The 20031-nt window shown below is 36.6% G+C and overlaps 2 protein-coding genes across 2 annotated transcripts; one reads left to right on the top strand and one right to left on the bottom strand.

Annotated features, from left to right (window-relative positions):
* The first annotated feature begins 9637 nt into the window (after positions 1-9637).
* On the top strand, positions 9638-13995 carry LOC111404127 (growth-regulating factor 7-like). The gene is made up of 4 exons (XM_023032876.1): positions 9638-9699; positions 12937-12941; positions 13517-13672; positions 13769-13995. Exons 1-4 carry the CDS (start codon positions 9638-9640, stop codon positions 13993-13995), a joined length of 450 nt encoding a protein of 149 aa, XP_022888644.1.
* Positions 13996-15843: 1848 nt separating this feature from the next.
* On the bottom strand, positions 15844-20025 carry LOC111393615 (glutamate synthase [NADH], amyloplastic-like). Its single transcript, XM_023019234.1, has 7 exons — positions 19483-20025; positions 18754-18969; positions 18391-18659; positions 17986-18291; positions 17629-17896; positions 16704-16961; positions 15844-16404 (listed from the first exon to the last, which is right to left on the bottom strand). The coding sequence occupies exons 1-7, from the start codon at positions 20008-20010 to the stop codon at positions 16129-16131; spliced, it is 2121 nt and encodes a 706-aa protein (XP_022875002.1). The 5' UTR covers positions 20011-20025; the 3' UTR covers positions 15844-16128.
* Positions 20026-20031: the final 6 nt, after the last annotated feature.

Raw genomic sequence — 20031 nt, 5'->3', positions numbered from 1 at the left:
TTTCATGAATTTAATATAAAGACTCATTTGGATAATTTGATTGGTTTATATGCATTAATTTTCTTCCACAATTAGTGGCCAATGATTGTGTGAGTGTTGATGACTTGTTTCTTACATTCGAGAGAAGTGGAATAAGTTCCATAAGGTGTAAATCAACATAGAGTCCGATAGGGGATAGAGATATACCCCCATACTTTATGCAATTCTTTAATTGTTCACAAAATCACATGCATTTTTGTATATTTGCATCATCCATAGAGATATAGGCTGGTGGTGTGCAAGAATAGATCTAATATATAGAGAGAGAATATATTGGATAGAATTAGGAACATTGAATTGGCAAATTTCCATCGGGTCATTAATTTTATGGAATTAGGGTTTTTATAACTTCAATTGGGGATTCGTGATTCTAGTGACTTTTGTTTCATTCATTTTCATAAATTAGCTTTTGAATTTGCATGATTTCATTTACTTGAGTGTTTGAGTCATTTAATTACAGAAATTTCGAAATTAGGGTTTCTAATTGAGAAATTAAGATTTTTAGTTGAAATTAGGACTTTTTGCATTTAACCATATTTTCACTCAATTAGATTCGGTTAAGGCTAGATTATATAGAATTGAACTACTCAATATCTGAGGGACGATATTCGGACTTTTTAAAATCCACTTTATTACTTGTTACGAACCGTACACTTACGGTAATTTTAAATTGAAAGAATTATTTCGTGAACAAGTTTTTGGCGCCGTTGTCGGGGATTGAGTATTCGTTTAATTTTATTCAATTTAGCACTAATTCGAACTTTTTATTTTTAATTTATTTTAGTACATTTTATTTTATTGCTAGTTAGTTTTATTACATAAGTGCATATTTTAGTTACTTAAATCTTTAAATTGAATTCTATTGCAGAAGTGCATACCACGATCTGCTGAAGGAGATCTACTCTCAGTCGACCCAGAGATCGAACGAAGCTTTAAAAGAAGGCAGAGAGAAAACAGAGCAGCGAGAAATCAGATAGAGAACGTACAACACAATCCTGTTGTACAAGCTAATAAAAGAGAGGAAGAAGACGAAGGAAACATGCTCGTTGGAGAGTTCATGACCCCTCAAATCATTCAAAGTCAGTCCAGCATTGTGTATCCACCGTTCGGACAGCCAAATTTCAAGTTGAAGACAAATGTGATACAACTGTTCCAGAATGGACATCAGCTTTATGGAAGAATTGAAGAGAATCCGCACACGCATGTCTCGCGCTTCTTAGAGATGTGCCAGCACTTCAGATATCAAGGAATCTCTGACGATGCCATAAAATTAAGACTGTTTCCACATACTCTGCGGGACAAGGCGATTGAATGGCTTGATTCTCAGCCGATAGCCAGCATTACTACTTGGAATGACCTAGCTCAGAAGTTCTGTACTAAGTTCTTCCCACCAGCCAAGATTGCAAAGATAAAGCACGACATATCTATCTTCAGGCAAGGTGAATCTAAAAATTTTGATGAGGCCTGGAACAGATTCAAAAATCTACTAAGGAAGTGTCCGCACCACGGGATTAGCAAGGGACTTCAGATCCAATATTTCTATGCAGGGCTATTTCCAGCTTTCAAGAGCATGGTCGACTCTTCAGCTAAGGGGTCATTGTCCACAAAAACAATTGATGAAGCATTGAAGTTATATGAGACAATGGCTACAACCTCAGCAATGTGGACCATGGAACGAGCAGTACCAAAGAAGACATCAGGAGTTTATGAAGTGGATGTATATTCAGCAGTATCCACTAAGATTGATTCCTTATTTCACAAGGTGGAAAACATTACCTAGTCAGCTAACGCAGTGCAGACAAAGAAGGCAAATTGTGAGGAATGTGGAGTTGAGCATGTGACAGCAGAATGCCCAATTTTGACACAAGGAAAAGAGCAAGCAGATTTTGCTCAATGGGGACAACGCCAGCAGAATAACGTGTATGGAGAGACCTTCAACCCAAGCTGGAAATAGCACCCCAACTTTTCTTGAAGCAACCAAAATCAGAACAGGCCACAGGGGCAATATCAACAGCAAGAGAAGAAGCCTCAATTGGAAGAAATGTTCGGCAAATTCATGGAACAGACCAACCAATATATGGAGGCGAACAACCAATTCATGAAAAAGACAGAAGCCACTCTTCAGGACCAGAATGCAGCCATTAAGAATTTGGAAACGCAGATAGGACAGATGGCAGTTGCATTAACAGGTAGAGCACTAAGCAGCCTGCCAAGTAACACAGAAGTCAATCCGAAAGAACATGCAAAGGCTATAACAACGAGAAGTGGAGTGGAATTACCTGAGAGACAAGTGAATAATCCTATGGCAAACAGAGAAGAGATCTCTCCTGAAGTAAAAGATATTTTGGAGCAAGAAGAACAGACAGAAGAGCCAACACCGAGAGCAAATAAAGGAAACTCAAGGGATAAAGAAACTGTAGCTGTGAACCCCTATGAGCCACCCATACCTTTCCCTCAGAGGCTAAAAAAGCAAAAGATGGAAAAGCAATACAAGAAGTTTTTCGAAGTCTTCAAGAAGCTCCATATCAACATCCCATTCGCTAAAGCACTGGTTCAAATACCTAGCTATGCAAAATTCCTGAAAGACATCCTATTAAACAAAAGGAAGCTAGGAGATCACGAGACAGTCATGCTAACAGAGGAGTGTAGTGCCAGGATTCAGAGAAAGCTCCCGTCAAAATTGAAAGATCCAGAGAGTTTCACTGTCCCTTGTACCATTGGTGAATTTTATTTTGATAAAGCTTTATGTGATCTTGGTGCAAGTATTAATTTAATGTCATTGTCTGTTTTCAAGAAATTAGGATTGGGAGAAGCTAAAGCTACCACGGTGACCTTACAGCTGGCTGACATATCATTGACACATCCACGAGGAATAATTGAAGACGTATTGGTTAAAGTGGAGAAGTTCATATTTCCAGCAGATTTTCTAATTTTGGATATGGAAGAAGATAAAGATGTTCCTTTAATACTGGGCAGACCATTCTTGGCCACAGGCAGAGTTTTGATCGACGTTCAGAATGGACAGTTGATACTGAGATTGGGAGAAGAACAGGTTTCATTCAATGTCTTCAAGGCCATAAAACTGTCAATAGAGACTGACAGATGTTTCAGGGTTGACATAATTGATAAAATGATTGAAGAGTCATTTACACTGCAAAATCCATCAGATGCATTGGAGGCATGCATTGCACATTCTAAATCCACAAATTCTGATTCTGTGGACATAGAAATGTGTGCAAGATTTTTTGAGTCCAACCCACCTTACACGCGGAAACGATACTTTGAGGAGCTTGGGACAGGGCCAGAGAAATCACATTCATCTATTCTGAAGCCACCAAAGTTGGAACTTAAGCAACTGCCCCCACACTTAAGATATACATATTTGGGAGAGTCTAATACACTTCCAGTGATAATTTCAAACATGATTAGTGAAGTGGAGGAGGAAAAACTGCTTAGGGTGCTTCGAGATAACAAGCAAGCAATTGGGTGCACCATAGCTGATATAAAAGGGATCAGCCCTTTCTTATGTATGCATAAAATTCTCATGGAGGAGAATTTTCCACCAACAGTTGAAAGTCAAAGAAGGTTAAACCCAAACATGAAGGAGGTAGTAAGAGCTGAAGTGATCAAACTTCTGGATGCTGGAATAATCTACCCGATATTAGATAGTAAATAGACTAGTCCGGTGCAAGTTGTGCCCAAGAAAGGAGGAATTACAGTGGTTCAGAATGAAAAGAATGAGTTGATTCCGACAAGGACGGTAACAGCGTGGAGAGTTTGCATTGATTACCGCAAACTAAATACCGCTACAAGGAAAGATCACTTCCCTCTTCCGTTTATAAATCAGATATTGGAGAGATTGGCATGCCATTCCCACTACTGTTTTCTGGATGGGTATTCGGGTTATAATCAGATACCAGTGGCACCGGATGATCAGGAGAAGACCACCTTCACATGCCCCTATGGTACCTTTGCATACCGAATAATGACATTTGGACTTTGCAACGCTCCTGCCACATTTCAGCGATGCATGATGGCAATTTTCTCAGATATGGTAGAGAAATTCATTGAAATCTTTATGGATGACTTCTCGGTCTTTGGGACCTCATTTGATGAGTGTTTGGATCACTTAAATTTGATTTTGCAAAGATGCAAAAAAATGAACTTAGTATTGAACTCGGAGAAATGTCATTTCATGGTTCAAGAGGAAATAGTCTTGGGACATAAGAGTATTGGCAAAGGGGATAGAGGTGGATAAGGCAAAAATTCAGGTTATTGAGAAATTACCACCACCTACATCAGTAAAAGGAGTTCGAAGCTTCCTTGGGCATGCTGGGTTTTACATGAGGTTTATAAAGGACTTCTCCAAAATCACCAAGCCTCTGTGCAACTTGCTAATGAAAGAGGTATCTTTTGAGTTTAATGAGGAATGCTTGTTAGCGTTCAATACTTTGGAGGAAAAACTCACAACAGCGCCTGTGATTGTGTCACCTGATTGGGATTTGCCCTTTGAGCTAATGTGCGATGCAAGTGATCATGCAGTTGGTGCGGTATTGGGACAAAGAAAGAATAAAATCTTTCATGTGATATACTATGCAAGTAGAACTTTGAACGACGCCCAAATCAACTATGCGACGACCGAGAAGGAATTGCTAGCTGTGGTTTATGCATTCGACAAATTCAGATCGTATCTTGTTGGGTCTAAGGTCATCATCTACACAGATCATGCCGCTCTAAAGTATCTTATGACAAAGAAGGATGCTAAGCCGAGATTGATCCGCTGGATATTGTCGTTGCAAGAGTTCGATATTGAGATCAAGGATAAGAAGGGTAGTGAAAATGTGATAGCCGACCACCTATCAAGATTGGAACGGGATGAACCTGAGATGTCAGTTGACATCAATGAAATATTTCTAGATGAGCAAATTTTTGGAGTAGAAATAGACCCATTGTACGCTGATATTGTTAACTACCTTGCTAAGTCCATCCCGCCACCAGAGTATTCTAGCCATCAAAGAAAGAAGTTCTTCGCAGAGCTGAAGTATTACTTTTGGGAGGATCCTATTCTCTACAGAAGAGGCGCAGATCAGATAATCAGAAGATGCATTCCTGAAGATGTAATACCTGAGATTCTAGAACATTGTCACTCTTCTGCATATGCTAGGCGTTTTGGAGCTTCAAAGACCTGCAAAGATACTACAGTCGGGTTTCCATTGGCCTACTTCATTCAGACACATTCGAGTATGTGAAGAGATGTGATAAATGCCAACGAATCGGAAATATCTCAAGAAGAAATGAGATGCCACTAAATTATATCTTGGAGGTTGAAATATTTGATGTATGGGGAATAGACTTCAAGGGACCTTTTCCCCCATCGTACTCAAATCAATATATCTTGGTGGCCGTTGACTATGTCTCTAAGTGGGTGGAAGCTATTGCATTGCCTACTAACGATTCAAAAGTGGTGATAGAGTTCTTGAAGAAGTACATATTTACAAGATATGGTACACCGAGGGCGATAATAAGTGATGGGGGCAAACACTTCATAAATCGTCAATTAGAGCAGCTGTTAAACAAATATGGGGTGAAACATAAAGTAGCAACTCCATATCATCCACAAACCAATGGGCAAGTTGAAGTTTAGAATAGGCAGTTAAAGAGAATACTGGAAGTTACAGTGAACTCATCCCGAAAAGATTGGTCTATGAAGTTGGACAATGTACTGTGGGTTTACAGAACAGCGTTTAAGACACCAATAGGAATATCTCCATACCGCCTGGTTTTTGGGAAAGGGTGTATCTACCATTGGAGTTGGAGCATCGAGTATATTGGGCTATGACAAGTTGAATATGGATCTCAAGGCTGCTGGTGAAAAACGACTGCTGCAACTTAATGAATTGGATGAGATCAGAATGGAAGCTTACGAGAACTCAAAGTTGATCAAGGAGCGCACCAAGAGATGGCATGATTTAAACATTCAGAGGCGAGAGTTTGAAGTTAGCCAGAAAGTGTTATTGTACAATTCTAAACTCAAACTCTTCCTAGGAAAGCTAAGAACAAGGTGGTCGGGTCCCTATACCATAAATAGGGTGATGCAATATGGGGCTATTGAAGTGAATCACGAGACCAAAGCCACTTTCATTGTCAATGGGCAGAGACTAAAACATTATTGGGGCTGTAATTTTCCTAAGCAGAAGTCCATTGTGCAACTCAACAACACAACGTGAAGAAGATACAGGAAAGTCGAGCTATCGATTATAAACTAGCGCTGGGTGGGAGGCAACCCACTGTATCCTTCAATTTATTTTATTGCATTTGTTTAGAAACTTGTTTACATTTCGTATGTTTTATTAGGTCATCGATCATTCACGCATGATAGTCTAGGCACTACACGTTTATAGTTGCATGAGTCGGGGTTAAAGAAATTGTTTTGGGTGTTTGAGTGTGAAGTAAAGAATTTCGTGGTTCAAAGTCGTTCGTTTTATTTTTCGAGATGTTTTTCAAAAAAAATTCGAAAAATGGCGAGTCGAGTCAATTTTGAAATTAAAAACCAATTTCGGGGGATTTTTAAATTTCAAGGTGTGTTTGGGGTTATAATTGTAAGTTTGCTTTAGTTTGAAAAAAAAATAAAAAAAATAAATAATAAATAAATAATTTTTGGCTTGGTCCATGTGCCTTACCGAACCAACATTGGTAATAATAATAATAATAATAATTTTGGGTTTTGTCCATGCGGTCGCATGGACCCTGACCGAACATAAATTGGGGAAGACCAAGTACACCATGCGGCCGCATGGTGTCTAAGTGACGGGTTCTAAACCCGTCACTTGCAAATCCACCCCAAACCCTTCCCAAAACACCTCCACACGAACACATACTTCTCCCTCCCCCCAAATCCACCTTCACACACAACATCAATCACCAACACTCTTGCAAATCTTCACCCTAACACCACACTATTCACATCATTGGCATTTTTATCAAGAATTGTGAAGCATAATTATCCACTTTCCCTTCACAAAGATCTCAAGGTGAGAAATTTAATTTCTATGCAAAGTTTAAAGTTCTTCTTTGATTTCATGACATTTTCGAATTGGGTAAGTGTTGAATTGTGATTTGTGGACTAGCTCTAAGTGTAAATCAAAAACAAAGTGAAGAAAATTCTCAATGCACACAACGTGTTCGATTAAACGTCAATGAGACATATGATTCGAAATTTTGAACTTTTCATTTGTGTGATGATTTACATTGTTAATGTGAGGCGTACTTGACGAGAAATCTCATGGAATTTCATTAGAAAACATTAGCCTCACATATTTGTGCACATAAACACATAATTGCTAAGCCATGTCCACTCACGTCACTAACTTCGTCTATGTATTTTCCTTACCAAACGACCTCCGATTGTTGTGAAATTTGGATATATGCTAGACCACAATGAGTACTTTCATATGTCCGGACATTGTCCGGGGAAATTTTAATATTTCTCGGTGATGTTCGGGGCTGAAGTTGGTCACTTAATCATGGGTCGAATTTAAAAAAAAAAGTGCATGTTAGAGCCATAGTTTTGAGTTTTTCTCATTAATGCAATTTTGATGTTACATTAACTTCCATGCGTTGAATATTGAACACATTTTGAAGAAAGTTTGGGGGATTTTTGCATGACAATGATATTCTTTATCGTTTTCTTATTTCAAGAACTTGATACACTTTGTTCCTTATTTGTGTAGGATGCCGCCGAAGAGAACATCAAAAGGTAAAGAAAAAGTTGGTTCCTCCTTCGGCATAGCCCGCACCAGAGAGCTAATAGGAGGTGTGCGAAGATTCCGTGATGCAGAAACATTAGCTCGATATGAGAACATAATACGCCATTGGGGCATGATACCAGAGAGACAGGTCCGATTAGATGATTTTCGTGGTTTTGAGTTGACAAATTTGATACAAATCTGTGGATGGGAGAAGATTGTAGAAAAGCCACACCCGATTTATAAAAGTATAGTCCGCGAATTTTATGCAAACTTCAATAGTGAAATTGAGACTCCGGATTTTGAACACTTACACCAGACGTGGGTGCGAGGTAAGTGGATAATGTTCTCCCCAGCCGTCATTCATGACTTCTACAATCTTAAATCGGACAATGTGGTCCCGATTCCCACTCAATTCAATTGGAATGAAGTGGCGAAGGTTCTCTTGAGAAGAGAAAATGCTTGGCCCCTACCCACTGCAGAGTGGCATCAAATTGAGCTTACTCCCTCCATAGCCATCCTCTGGGTCTTCATGTGCCATAATATCGAACCCACATCGCATCGGACAACTTTCACGGATCAAACTGCTGGGTTCATATATCATTTAGTCCGGGGATGCAAAGTTGATTTGGCTACTCTTATCTTGACCAGATACAAAATTTGGGAACCTGGGGAGATAGGCGGTCTTCGATGATCTTCCCTAGTCTGATTAGCGGGATATGTCTTACCGCCGGTGTTATAGTTGAGGCAGGGAAAATGCCTGATAAATCAAGCCCATTGATAAAGCTCACTACATTTGAAGCTCAGGAACGAGCTAAGGTAAGGAAGAGAGAACAAGACAGACTTGAGCAGCAAAGACATAATGCGCAGGAAGAAGAACAAGCAGCTGAAGATGTACAATTACCACAAGCCCCGCCACAACCAGTTGAGATGGATTCGCAACTACTTCGACAGATATTTGCCACAGCTACTGGAACTAGCAGGGATATACTAAATCTCCAGCAGAGGTTTGAAACGATGACCACCACTGTTGAAAAAGTGCAGAGAGACCTCTACTCTTCCCGAGACTACACAAAACGTGCTTTGAATGAAGTCACAGCTGCAAGAAGGGAAGTAAAGACTATGAATGGTAGGTTCAACATGTCCGCTGGAAGAATGGATGGCATACAGTGGCGTGTGAACGAACCTGGGATCGCTTGGAAAATATGGAAAGTAGTCTTCAAGCCATTCAGGCTGAGCAAGCACAGCAGTCCGAGTTGCTGAGATAAGTCCTATCTCGCCTCCCACCTCCTCCTAAAGATGATGCTGCGGGTCCCAACTTCACACCACAGCCACCGAATTGATCAGGGGAGTTTTGTTAATCTCTTATTGCCAAGTTGTGTCCATGTTTTAAATTCTGTCATTTTAACTTTACATTTTACATTGAGGACAATGTATTGTATAAGTTTGGGAGATGGTAGCATAATTTCAAACAAATATTCGGCATGTAATTATTTTGCATATTCACAATCCATCGTTAATTTTGACAAGTTTTTGCATGATGCATGCATGCTTGATGAGTGAGTCTTGATGAAATTTTGCATGCTTGTGTGGGTTTGGTAGCCTTGCCGGCTATGATGTGATTATTGGACATGTATAAGCTAGAAACTATGGATTTAGTACAGGATTTAATTTGCTAATACTTGTTGATGCAGTGCTTGACATTCTTTTGCACGCCACTCATGCTTCACGTGTTAAGTTATTGATTGAAATTTTAGAATAAATTAGGAGAAACCTAGAATAACCCTCTATAATATTAACCCGTAATACCACTTTAAGATAATTTGGAGATGATTGAGCCATTGTAGGGGAACATGGAGATAAGTGGGGGCTCCGTGCATGAAATTATAATGTGTGGATTAGTTAAACCCGGAAGGTGAGAAATAGGTGAAAACTTTAAGTGAGGATTGTTTTGGAAGTCAAATGTCTAGAAAAACAAAGAAGGGGTATAAAGTAAAAAGTGGAAAATTATCACTTCTCTCAAAAAGCCTTTATGACTCGAGCAAGTAAGTCTGTAAGGGTTTAAAACCTGATGCTCTAATACCAACTGGTTTGGGAGTCATCGGCCTAAAGCTCGTTACAAGGGTCATATAGAAAGCAAGAAAAATGAGAATTGATAAAAAGTCATCTTATCAAGCCTTTATAACTCGAGTGAATAAGATTGCAAGGGTTTAAAACCTGGTGCCCTAAAGCCAACTGGTTTGGGAGTCATCGCCTAAAGTTTGTTACATGGGTTATATAGAAAGCAAATGAAAAGATGACACAAAAAAAAACAAAAAAATAATAAATAAATAAAATAAAAGCCCTCGTTGGACATTTGGTTGATAGAACTATAACCTCAATGCGAGGCAAGTAGCTTAGTTTAATCCTAAAGGTTGAAGCAATCAAAATAAGGAGAGTCTCTACTCGTTGATATGTGAACTTGTAATGGTAAAATCTATCCAAACTAAGAGAGGGTAAGAATTAGAATTGTTTAAACTCCTAACCTTAGAATACACCCGGAGAAATTGTGTGAAAAGAATACATTTGGGGATTGTGTATCTCTCGAGTGACGTAAGGATAAATTTGACCACTATGGGTCGGAAATAAACTAATCATAAGCTTGATATGTTGGCATGAGTTCACACACACACGTTGAGCATTGCATTTGATGAGTAAAGGTTGATTCAATTCTTGCACTCTTGATATTGTTTCTATTATTATTACTAAGTCCAATCCTGAGACACGGCAAGCTATTAAGCCATGTTTGTTTAGCATTAAGTCACTACATTGTTTGAGGACAAACAATAGTTTAAGTTTGGGGGATTTGATAAGTGTGTTTTTACACACTTATTTAGCTCACAAACATGATTTAAATATGGACAAAGTAGTTGAATTGTGACTTAATCTCGTTAAATTCATGCAATGTAGGTGTTTCTATGGAAAAGATGAAATTCAGAAGAAAAGAGCCGAAAAGGACCAAAACGGAACAAAGCGATAGTTCGGGGACCAGAAGTGCAAATATTGAAAAGTTGAGCTAAAGTGCAGAATTAGAATGAAAATATACCAAGTATGAGATTGAGGATGATACAAGACGATCGAAGGAAGAAAGAAGTAACATTGGACTGAATTGAAGAAAAGTGAAAGATGAAGGACTAAATTGCAATTGATCAAAAGATGAGCCGAGCAATTGATCAAGGAATTGATTAACCCAAACATCAATTAGGAGTTAGTATTTGATAATGGAACAAAGGAAAGAAAGAAAAGAGATCAAGTAAGGAGAAAACGGAGTTCAGGGACCAAAATAGCAAGGTTGTAAAGTTACAACCTTGCGGTCGCATGTAACTATACCATGCGGCCGCACATGAGGAGGCAGGGATGTTATTGGGGCATATCACTTGAACCAAGCGGCCGCATGGCTTGAAAATTTAACGAAAATTCTGAACTTCCGTTTTTAATTGAAACTCTTTTGGGGTTCCGTGAGGGCATGGTATAAAAGTCAAAATTCATCAGAAATAGGGCAGAACGTCCAGGGAGAAGAAAAATATAACTTTTGGAGGCAAGAAACACGAACTTGAAGTCGATTTCACAAGAATTCAAGCGGGTTTTCAAGGTTTTATTCAAGATTTCTAGAATTTTCATACGGGTGCTATTCTTTCTATTTATTAATTTCGTTTTTTTTTAATTATGAATCTTCTAGGCTAGGTTTTCAATTACTAGGTGATCGATGAACCATTGTTTGTTATTTTAATTCCATATTTCATGAATTTAATATAAAGACTCGTTTGGATAATTTGATTGGTTTATATGCATTAATTTTTTTCCACAATTAGTGGTCAATGATTGTGTGAGTGTTGATGACTTGCTTCTTACATTCGAGAGAAGTGGAATAGGTTTGATAAGGTGTAAATCAACATAGGGTCCGATAGAGGATAGAGATATACCCCTATGTTTTATGCAATTCTTCAATTGTTCACAAAATCACATGCATTTTTGTATATTTGCATCATCCATAGAGATATAGGCTAGTGGTGTGCAAGAATAGGTCTAATATATATAGAGAGAATATATTGGATAGAATTAGGAACATTGAATTGGCAAATTTCCATCGAGTCATTAATTTTATGAAATTAGGGTTTTTATAACTTCAATTGGGGATTCGTGATCCTAGTGACTTTAGTTTGATTCATTTCCATAAATTAGCTTTTGAATTTGCATAATTTCATTTACTTGAGTGTTTGAATCGTTTAATTACAGAAATTTCGAAATTAGGGTTTCTAATTGAGAAATTAGGATTTTCAATAAAAATTAGGGTTTTTAGTTGAAATTAGGGTTTTTAATTGAAATTAGGGCTTTTTACATTTAAACCATATTTTCACTCAATTAGATTCGGTTAAAGCTAGATTATATAGAATTGAACTACTCAATCTCTGAGGGACGATATTCGGACTTTTTAAAATTCACTTTATTACTTGTTACGAACTGTACACTTGCGGTAATTTTAAATCGAAAGAATTATTTCGTGAACAAAGGCCTCCGAGCCAAACCCAAAGTTTGCAAGAATGTAAGAATCTATTTGGTTTGTACTTCAGTTTTCAGTTTTGAATTCATTTTCAATTTTCTGTTTTGAGGGTTTTTTTAAGATTGTTAAAAATGTGTTTGATTTGTCATTTTAGAAAACTATTTCTCAAAATAAAAATTAGAAAAGACGTTTGATTTGAAATTTTGAAAAAATATTTTATGACATTTAATTTCATTATAATTGATTAATTAATAAAAATAGAACTATTTTATTTTAATTTATTATCAAGTAATATATACAATTTAAAGTTGATAAATCTTACAATATTTTTTCTCCCTACAAAAGTTAAACAAAAATAAATAATAAATTGAGTTCAAGATATAGAAAATAAAAATAAAAATTAATAACGTCAACTTATAATTTTTTATTTGTGTTCATTTAAATATTTTTTTAGAATTTCAAATTTTTAATTTATTTTTTATTTATTAAAAAATTAATTTTTAAATTTATTTAAACACTTGTTTTCCCCGCGTTTCAGAATTTTCACTAAAAAAACTCAAAACGTCAAAACTGCGTTTTAAGTTTTATGTTATAATTTTAAGCTTGTTTTAGGAAATGTATTTTTCGAAATATCATATAAAAAACTTTTCAGTATTTTGCAAAATTGAAAATTGAAAATAGCAAACCAAGCGCACCTTAAGTTTTTCAAAGTATCATAGGTAACAATGTCAACGACTATAATTTACATGAAAGAACAAACAGAATGTCCCATTGTCCCATGTCATGTGACTCGCTTCTTAATCCCTGAGATACAACAAATTGAGGAAACTATTGGGACGATAATTCAAGACATTTCCTGCCCTTATTAATTAAACTGCTTATTAGCACAAAACATTCTTACATTTAGTCTTTAATGTGCAAAACGTTCCCACATTTCAATTTTTGTATTTTCAATCATTTTTTCATGTTTCATTGTGAAAAACGTCATTTTAATCCATTTTTATTCAATTTCTCAATTAAAAATTGTAAAATGACAAATATATAAATTTTTATTTAAAATAAAAGAAAAATAAAGAACAAACTGCTATCATGCTCTCCATTTTTTCAAAAAAGTACAAATAAATCACAAATAAATTAAATTAAAAATAAAATCAAAATCAAAAGTTGATTTTGCTTCGTTGTATATGCCTAGATGGGAATGAATTGGCTGCAAATAAGGGGTATCCTTTTACATCTGCACAAAGGAAGGAACTAGAAAGACAAGCCATGATCTATAACTACATGATGGCATCTATGCCTATGCCTCCTGATCTTCCCTTTCATGCACAATCAAACCTTTCAATTTCCTGTAAATCGGCTCTTCTTTTTCTTCGATGATTTGTTTATTTTACACTTCTGGTACTCGATTAGATGTGGATTTTAAACAGTTGTTTCTTTGTATTAGTGTTTGAGTGTAGTGACTGGTCATCTCGAAAGGTGCAAGCAACGGATGGCGAGAAATGGAGGTGCTCAAGAGATGTGCCCCATGACAAATACTGTGAGTGCCAGAAAAGGCCTTCCTGTTCAAGAAAGCCTGTGGAAATCAAGAACAATGCCACCGGCAATAACGAGAAGAAAAGCCCCCTTTTGTTTAATCCGAAAACTGATCTGTATTTCTACATCCTCCGGTAAGAAAATATGAGATGTTAGTTTTTAGTATTTCTACATCCTTTTAGAATCTCTCAATCTATTTCCTGGGTCGTTTTATGGTGGGGATGAGGAAGTAGAAGATTATTTTTCTATTTTATTTTTATTTTTTATCTAGTTTATTTGAGTTTCGAAAAACATGCAAAATCATCATTAGAACCATCACACTTGTGGACCATCGATGAACTAATTGGTTATTTGTACTTTTTTGAAAAAATTGAGAGTATGATTACAATTTATTCTTTATTTTTCTTTTGTTTCTTTTTGTTTTATTTAAATAATAGGGCATGTTTATCATTTTATAATTTTTATTTGAAAAATTGGATAAAATTTGATGAAATGACTTTTTTTCATAATAAAATGTGAAAATAGGGGTGAAAATGCAAAAATTGAAATTTAGGGATGTTTTTATACTAAAGGTCAAACATAGGGACATTTTGTGACTATTAGATGCACACACACAAAAATGACCACAATGGATCCATTATTAAGTCGCAAATTTTGCATTGCAGTGTGATATATAATGTAGCAAATAATGCAACCTTTTAATCGTAATGTACCAAATGATAATTCACTCTTATCAAATTCCCTAAATCAATGTTACTTATTGTGTAATCCAAAACAGAAAATAATGAAACTCTTCAAACAATTGGCACAAGATTCACAACTTCATTGCAACCTTTCTATCCAAATAATTTTGTATGGGAAACAAATCCAGATTTTGAAATGTAACACATTAAGACGAAAACATCGAGTTTTGTTTAACCTGTTGGTAGACGTGACATTTCAATGTCCTCTTAATCCATTAGAGAAAAATAATAGAACCTCCTAACAATTGGTTCACAAGTAATGCACACAATAAGAGATGTAACAAACAAATTTATCAAGTGAGACATCCGTATTGTAGTAATCTTTGAAATCGAAGCAATCAACTCAACATTTCATTAAAAAAAAAAAAGGAAAATTGCCAACTTTTTCTTCCAGGAGCCAAGCCAACGGATACAATTTGATAAGTTCAGCAGATTAAGATCACGGATTTTGCTGGTTTATTGGATAAAATGGAGTAATCAATTGATTTTTGATTGTTTACCTTTTTTTTGTGGAGTCGATACCTAAAATGAAGTCTTCATGGATTCCTGTTATTATTAAAAAATAAAAAAAAATATTTAGAATGCAGTATTTTTTGAAGAAAAAAAGTTTAAATAGTAGTTTGGAAATTCTTTATTTTATTCGCTTTTATGTGTAAATTTCCCATATTTTAATTAGATTGCCATGGAATACATTTTTAAATATAATTTGTATTATCTAAAATTTATTTGTTTAAAAGTTAAAATATGGTACATTAATATATGAAATATAATAAAGAAATAAGAAATACCATAATTTCTTGTATTATCTTAAATTATTTTTTTCCTTTTTAAATTTCATTTTCGTAATATATTATTGGACATTAACAAATGAAAAATAATAAAAACATAATATTATAAGTAAAAGATGAAATATGAACCGTTCAAAAAGTTTCTTCAAATTATATAAAAGATTATAGGTGAGAAAATTATATATATTTGATGTTTAGCTATAAATTAATCAGGTTATTAAAGCATATTTCAGCTTCCTTATAAGCTGAATTTAGAATTTTTGAAAAAGCTCCAAATTAGAGCTTTTGGGGGGTGGGGGGATGTTTAAAGTTTTGTCATGTTCCATTAATAAAATCTGCACAAGAGAATGTTTCAATACGAAGTTTAATCCTTTTTCTATTAACAATTTAAAGATTTTAGATGAGATGGTCGATAGCTCGGCGATTCCAGCAAAAATAGTAACCAAAAGGAGGTGTAAATTCAACTAGAATTCCCCATATATTCATTTCCATCAAAACATCGAACAAACAAAAACTGTACATTATTAGTTTAACATGACAAAGATGCCAAAATTTAAGCACCCAACACTAGCAACTCTATAAACACCAGAATACAACTATCAGAATCTCAAGGCCTAAATTCCGGCTTGAACATTCTGTTATGTTTGGCTTCTACCCCTTCATTATCCAACAAAGGATAAGTATATGACCCCGTCTTCCCTTGCTTCAGACAACATGGTATGAAGTGAAACTTAAGCGGTCTACGTCATAACTGCTTGTCTGTTGCTATCTTGTGTCTTTGTCGATTCTTCAGGTCTCTCTGTGCTAATCTTGACGTCATTCTCATCTTTCATTAGGTAATTGTCAACTTGTGCAGCTGCTTGTCGGCCTTCCGAAATTGCCCACACGACCAGAGATTGACCACGGCGGCAATCTCCAGCAGCAAAAATCCCTTCCACATTGGTTGAGAAGCGTCCATATTCTGCTTTGAGGTTGGACCTATTGTCCCTCTCCAAGCCCAGTTTGTCAGGTAGAGTCTGCAAAAACCGAGGAAAATAATAAAAGCCACGTGAGAATTTCACAACATTGAGTCAAAGCATGTTTAAATGAATTATTTTCAACTCGGACCAATAAAATAATTATTAAATTTAAACCTCACTTATTTACGGGTAAGTAAACTTTTTAAGCTTAGCCAAACATGCTGCAAAACTTGGGCCTAGCAAACCAACCCACAAAGTAGAGGAAAAGAGAAGCAAAAAGAAGACGGAGAGGATATAAAATTAATGACATTGTCAATGTACAGGAGCAAATCCAAGCTAAAGTTCAGAATACTAACTGATTCAGGCCCGAGGAATCCCATGGCTAGTAAGACTAAATCAGCTTCAATGATCTCCTCACTGCCTTCAACTTCTTTAAATGAAAACTTCCCAATTGCATCCTTCTCCCAATGGACACGCACAATCTCCAGTCCTTTCACCACTCCATGCTCATCTCCAACAAACCGCTTTGTCATAACCTCATAAGACCTAGGATCCTTGCCAAACTTCGATGCAGCTTCTTGATGCCCATAATCTACACGGAATATGCGGGGCCACTGCCAACATTCAACAGATGAAAATTAATTAATGATGTCAAGAAAGAGAGGGGAAGTGCAGACAAATTTCATATTTTAATTTTCTTTATCTTGGTAGAATTATATTAAACTTCCAAAATTCAGAATCTGCATTTTAAACAATAGGCATCAAATACAAGTCTACTTGTATACTTACATAAATAAATACACCATGACCAAATAGGTGATGACACAAGACAACCACAAAAGAAAAGAATACCATTTTTACCTAAGACATACAGAATTTGGAATAAACAAGTCTACAAAAGTTATATTTGAGCATGTTTGGCAAAGCGTAAAAATAAGACTTACATTTTAAAGTACGATTCTTTCCAAACAAGCTTGGATAACTTATTATTCTCTTAGTTATAAGTAAAAAGTTACTTATTTTGACAGTAGTTTACTTGCTTATTTCCAATTTCCACCAACAAAACATTATTTGTTCTAGAACAAACTTATTTACTTAGCCTATGTTTGCCTCGTGATTATAAAACACTCAAGCCACTATTTATCTACACATTTCAACGGAACAAGTACTACCCACTCATCCACCGTCATTTATGAACACTTCGCAAACATTCTTTTAATTAACCATAGATAAAGTTAACCATAGAGATACTGACTGGTTAAAAATACAGTCAGGTCCAACCTGAGGCCAAGGGTTTCCAGCTGCTCGAGTTCGTGGTGGCTCAGGGAGAAGCTCTAGATTTACGATGCTGCTGCAACCATGTCTGATAGATGTTCCAATACAATCTGTACCGGTGTCACCCCCACCAATTACCACTACCTTCTTGCCCTTGGCAGAGATGTAATTACCATCCTTAAGATTGCTATCGAGCAAGCTTTTCGTATTAGCATGAAGAAACTCCATTGCAAAATGGACTCCAGACAGTTCTCGTCCAGGAACAGGGAGGTCCCTGCCAAATTATTCCAGAATATCTAGTAAGATTACTGACAAAATTGTAAAGTTATGCAATAAGAATAGCCTGAAAATAATATTGCTCACCTTGGCTTCGTGGCTCCTACAGCCAAAACAATAGCATCATGATCCTCACGAAGCTGATTAAGCGAGTATGCAGGATCCTTCCCAACATTAGCATTTACCACAAAGTTTACACCTTCCTTTTCCATGAGGTTAACCCGTCTTTGGACAATATCGACTTTATCGGCCTTCATGTTAGGCACCCCGTACATCATAAGACCACCAATTCTGTCGGACCGCTCAAACACGGTCACAGTATGACCCATTTTATTTAACTGGTCAGCAGCAGCTAAGCCAGCAGGCCCACTTCCAATAATGGCAACTTTTTTCCTGTAATAGGGAACATGATTAGGATCTCATGCTACAAATCCAAGATATACACGTGCCTAAGCAACAAAGTGAAGTACAACATATTCACGGAAAACATACTCAGTTCTCTTCAGGGGAGGTCGTGGCACCATCCATCCCTCCTCAAAAGCTTTGTCTATTATAGCACACTCCATGCTTTTGATAGAGACGGGATTCTCGATAATACCAAGGACACAAGCCCCTTCACAAGGTGCAGGGCATACCCGGCCCGTGAACTCAGGAAAGTTATTAGTCTCCATGAGCCTATCCAATGCTTCATGCCATCTATTTTGGTACACCAATTCATTGAATTCAGGAATTTTATTTCCAAGAGGGCATCCAGAATGCTCCTGCAATTTTATATGACACATGTATCCTAAGCAACAAAATTCAATATTACATATCAATCATGCTAGTAAGAAATCTTGCTAAAATCTATCTTACCTGATGACAAAAAGGAGTGCCACAGTCCATACAACGAGCAGATTGTGTCTTCAGAAGTGGGCCAGGTCTTAATTCTTCCATAACTTCTTTCCAGTCATTCATCCGAATACTAGGTTCTCTGTACGAAATGCTCTCTCGCTCATAGGCAACAAAACCTCGGTGCTTCACAGCATTTGGAACCCTAGTAGGTCTCTTCGATTGTTTGTCCTCCTCAGCCTGTTGATTTTTCAAAAAGTCAAGAACGAACCCAAAAAAAATACGGAAAAAAAAAGTCTAGTACAGACCACACATGACGTTATACTGCCATTACATTAACTACCATCTATATACAAGACGTCATACTGCTATTCCAGTACAGATATTACCTAACATCAGAAGTACCCAGAAATATTCTATATATGTGCTTCAAATAAATGAGCATACATAATGTGTTGATAGATTATTAGGTATATAACAGTAGAACAAGTTAGGACGGGCAGACGAAAATTAAGAAGGTCTTCTGAGGTTGCTAAGCATATCCAGCAATGAACATATCGGAGCTAAAAAAAGGATTCTTGTAGCAGAATCCAAGCTTATTGGAAACAAGGCTTAGTCTGTTTTTGTAGTATTCTTTGGTTTCAATCATTAGTTATTGCACCAAGGATGATGCCATTTCATCAAAAAATTCTCTAACTAGCGCAAAGTGCAAACAATATAGCTGCATGATGAACAATGACCGAAGATAATTACCTGACAGTCTTTTTCATTCAAGGATGTAGCTGCCAGCTTCTTAAGCTCTTCAAAAGCATCTTTCTCCATCAACTCTTCCTCTTCCTGCACCTCAGCTTCTTTGGCAGCATGTTCAGCAGCTGCTTTTGCAGATTCTTTTTCTTGTGTGCTTGCAAGAATTTGTTTGTAATCTCGAGGGAAAACCTTGATAAATTTAGGCAAAAGAGTCTCAAAATCAGCAAGCACTTCTTTAGCTAGTTCACTGTTAGTGTGACGTAAATGCTGTTGTATCATCATTCTGAGTGTCATAATATCATCTACTTCTACTGGATCAAGATCAACCAACTCAAGATTGCATCGAGATCTGAACATGGAATCCATGTCGAGAACATAGGCAATGCCCCCACTCATTCCAGCAGCAAAGTTTCTACCTGTCTTTCCCAGCACAACAACAATTCCACCAGTCATGTACTCACATCCATGATCACCCACACCTTCCACAACTGCTTTGGCCCCTGAATTGCGAACACAAAATCTTTCAGCTGCCATCCCATTAAAGTATGCCTCTCC

Source organism: Olea europaea, chromosome 1 (assembly GCF_002742605.1).
Source record: "Olea europaea var. sylvestris chromosome 1, O_europaea_v1, whole genome shotgun sequence".
Taxonomy (NCBI): Eukaryota; Viridiplantae; Streptophyta; class Magnoliopsida; order Lamiales; family Oleaceae; genus Olea; species Olea europaea.
Note: the sequence above shows the minus strand (reverse complement) of the source record. Positions and strands in the feature narration are given on the sequence as shown.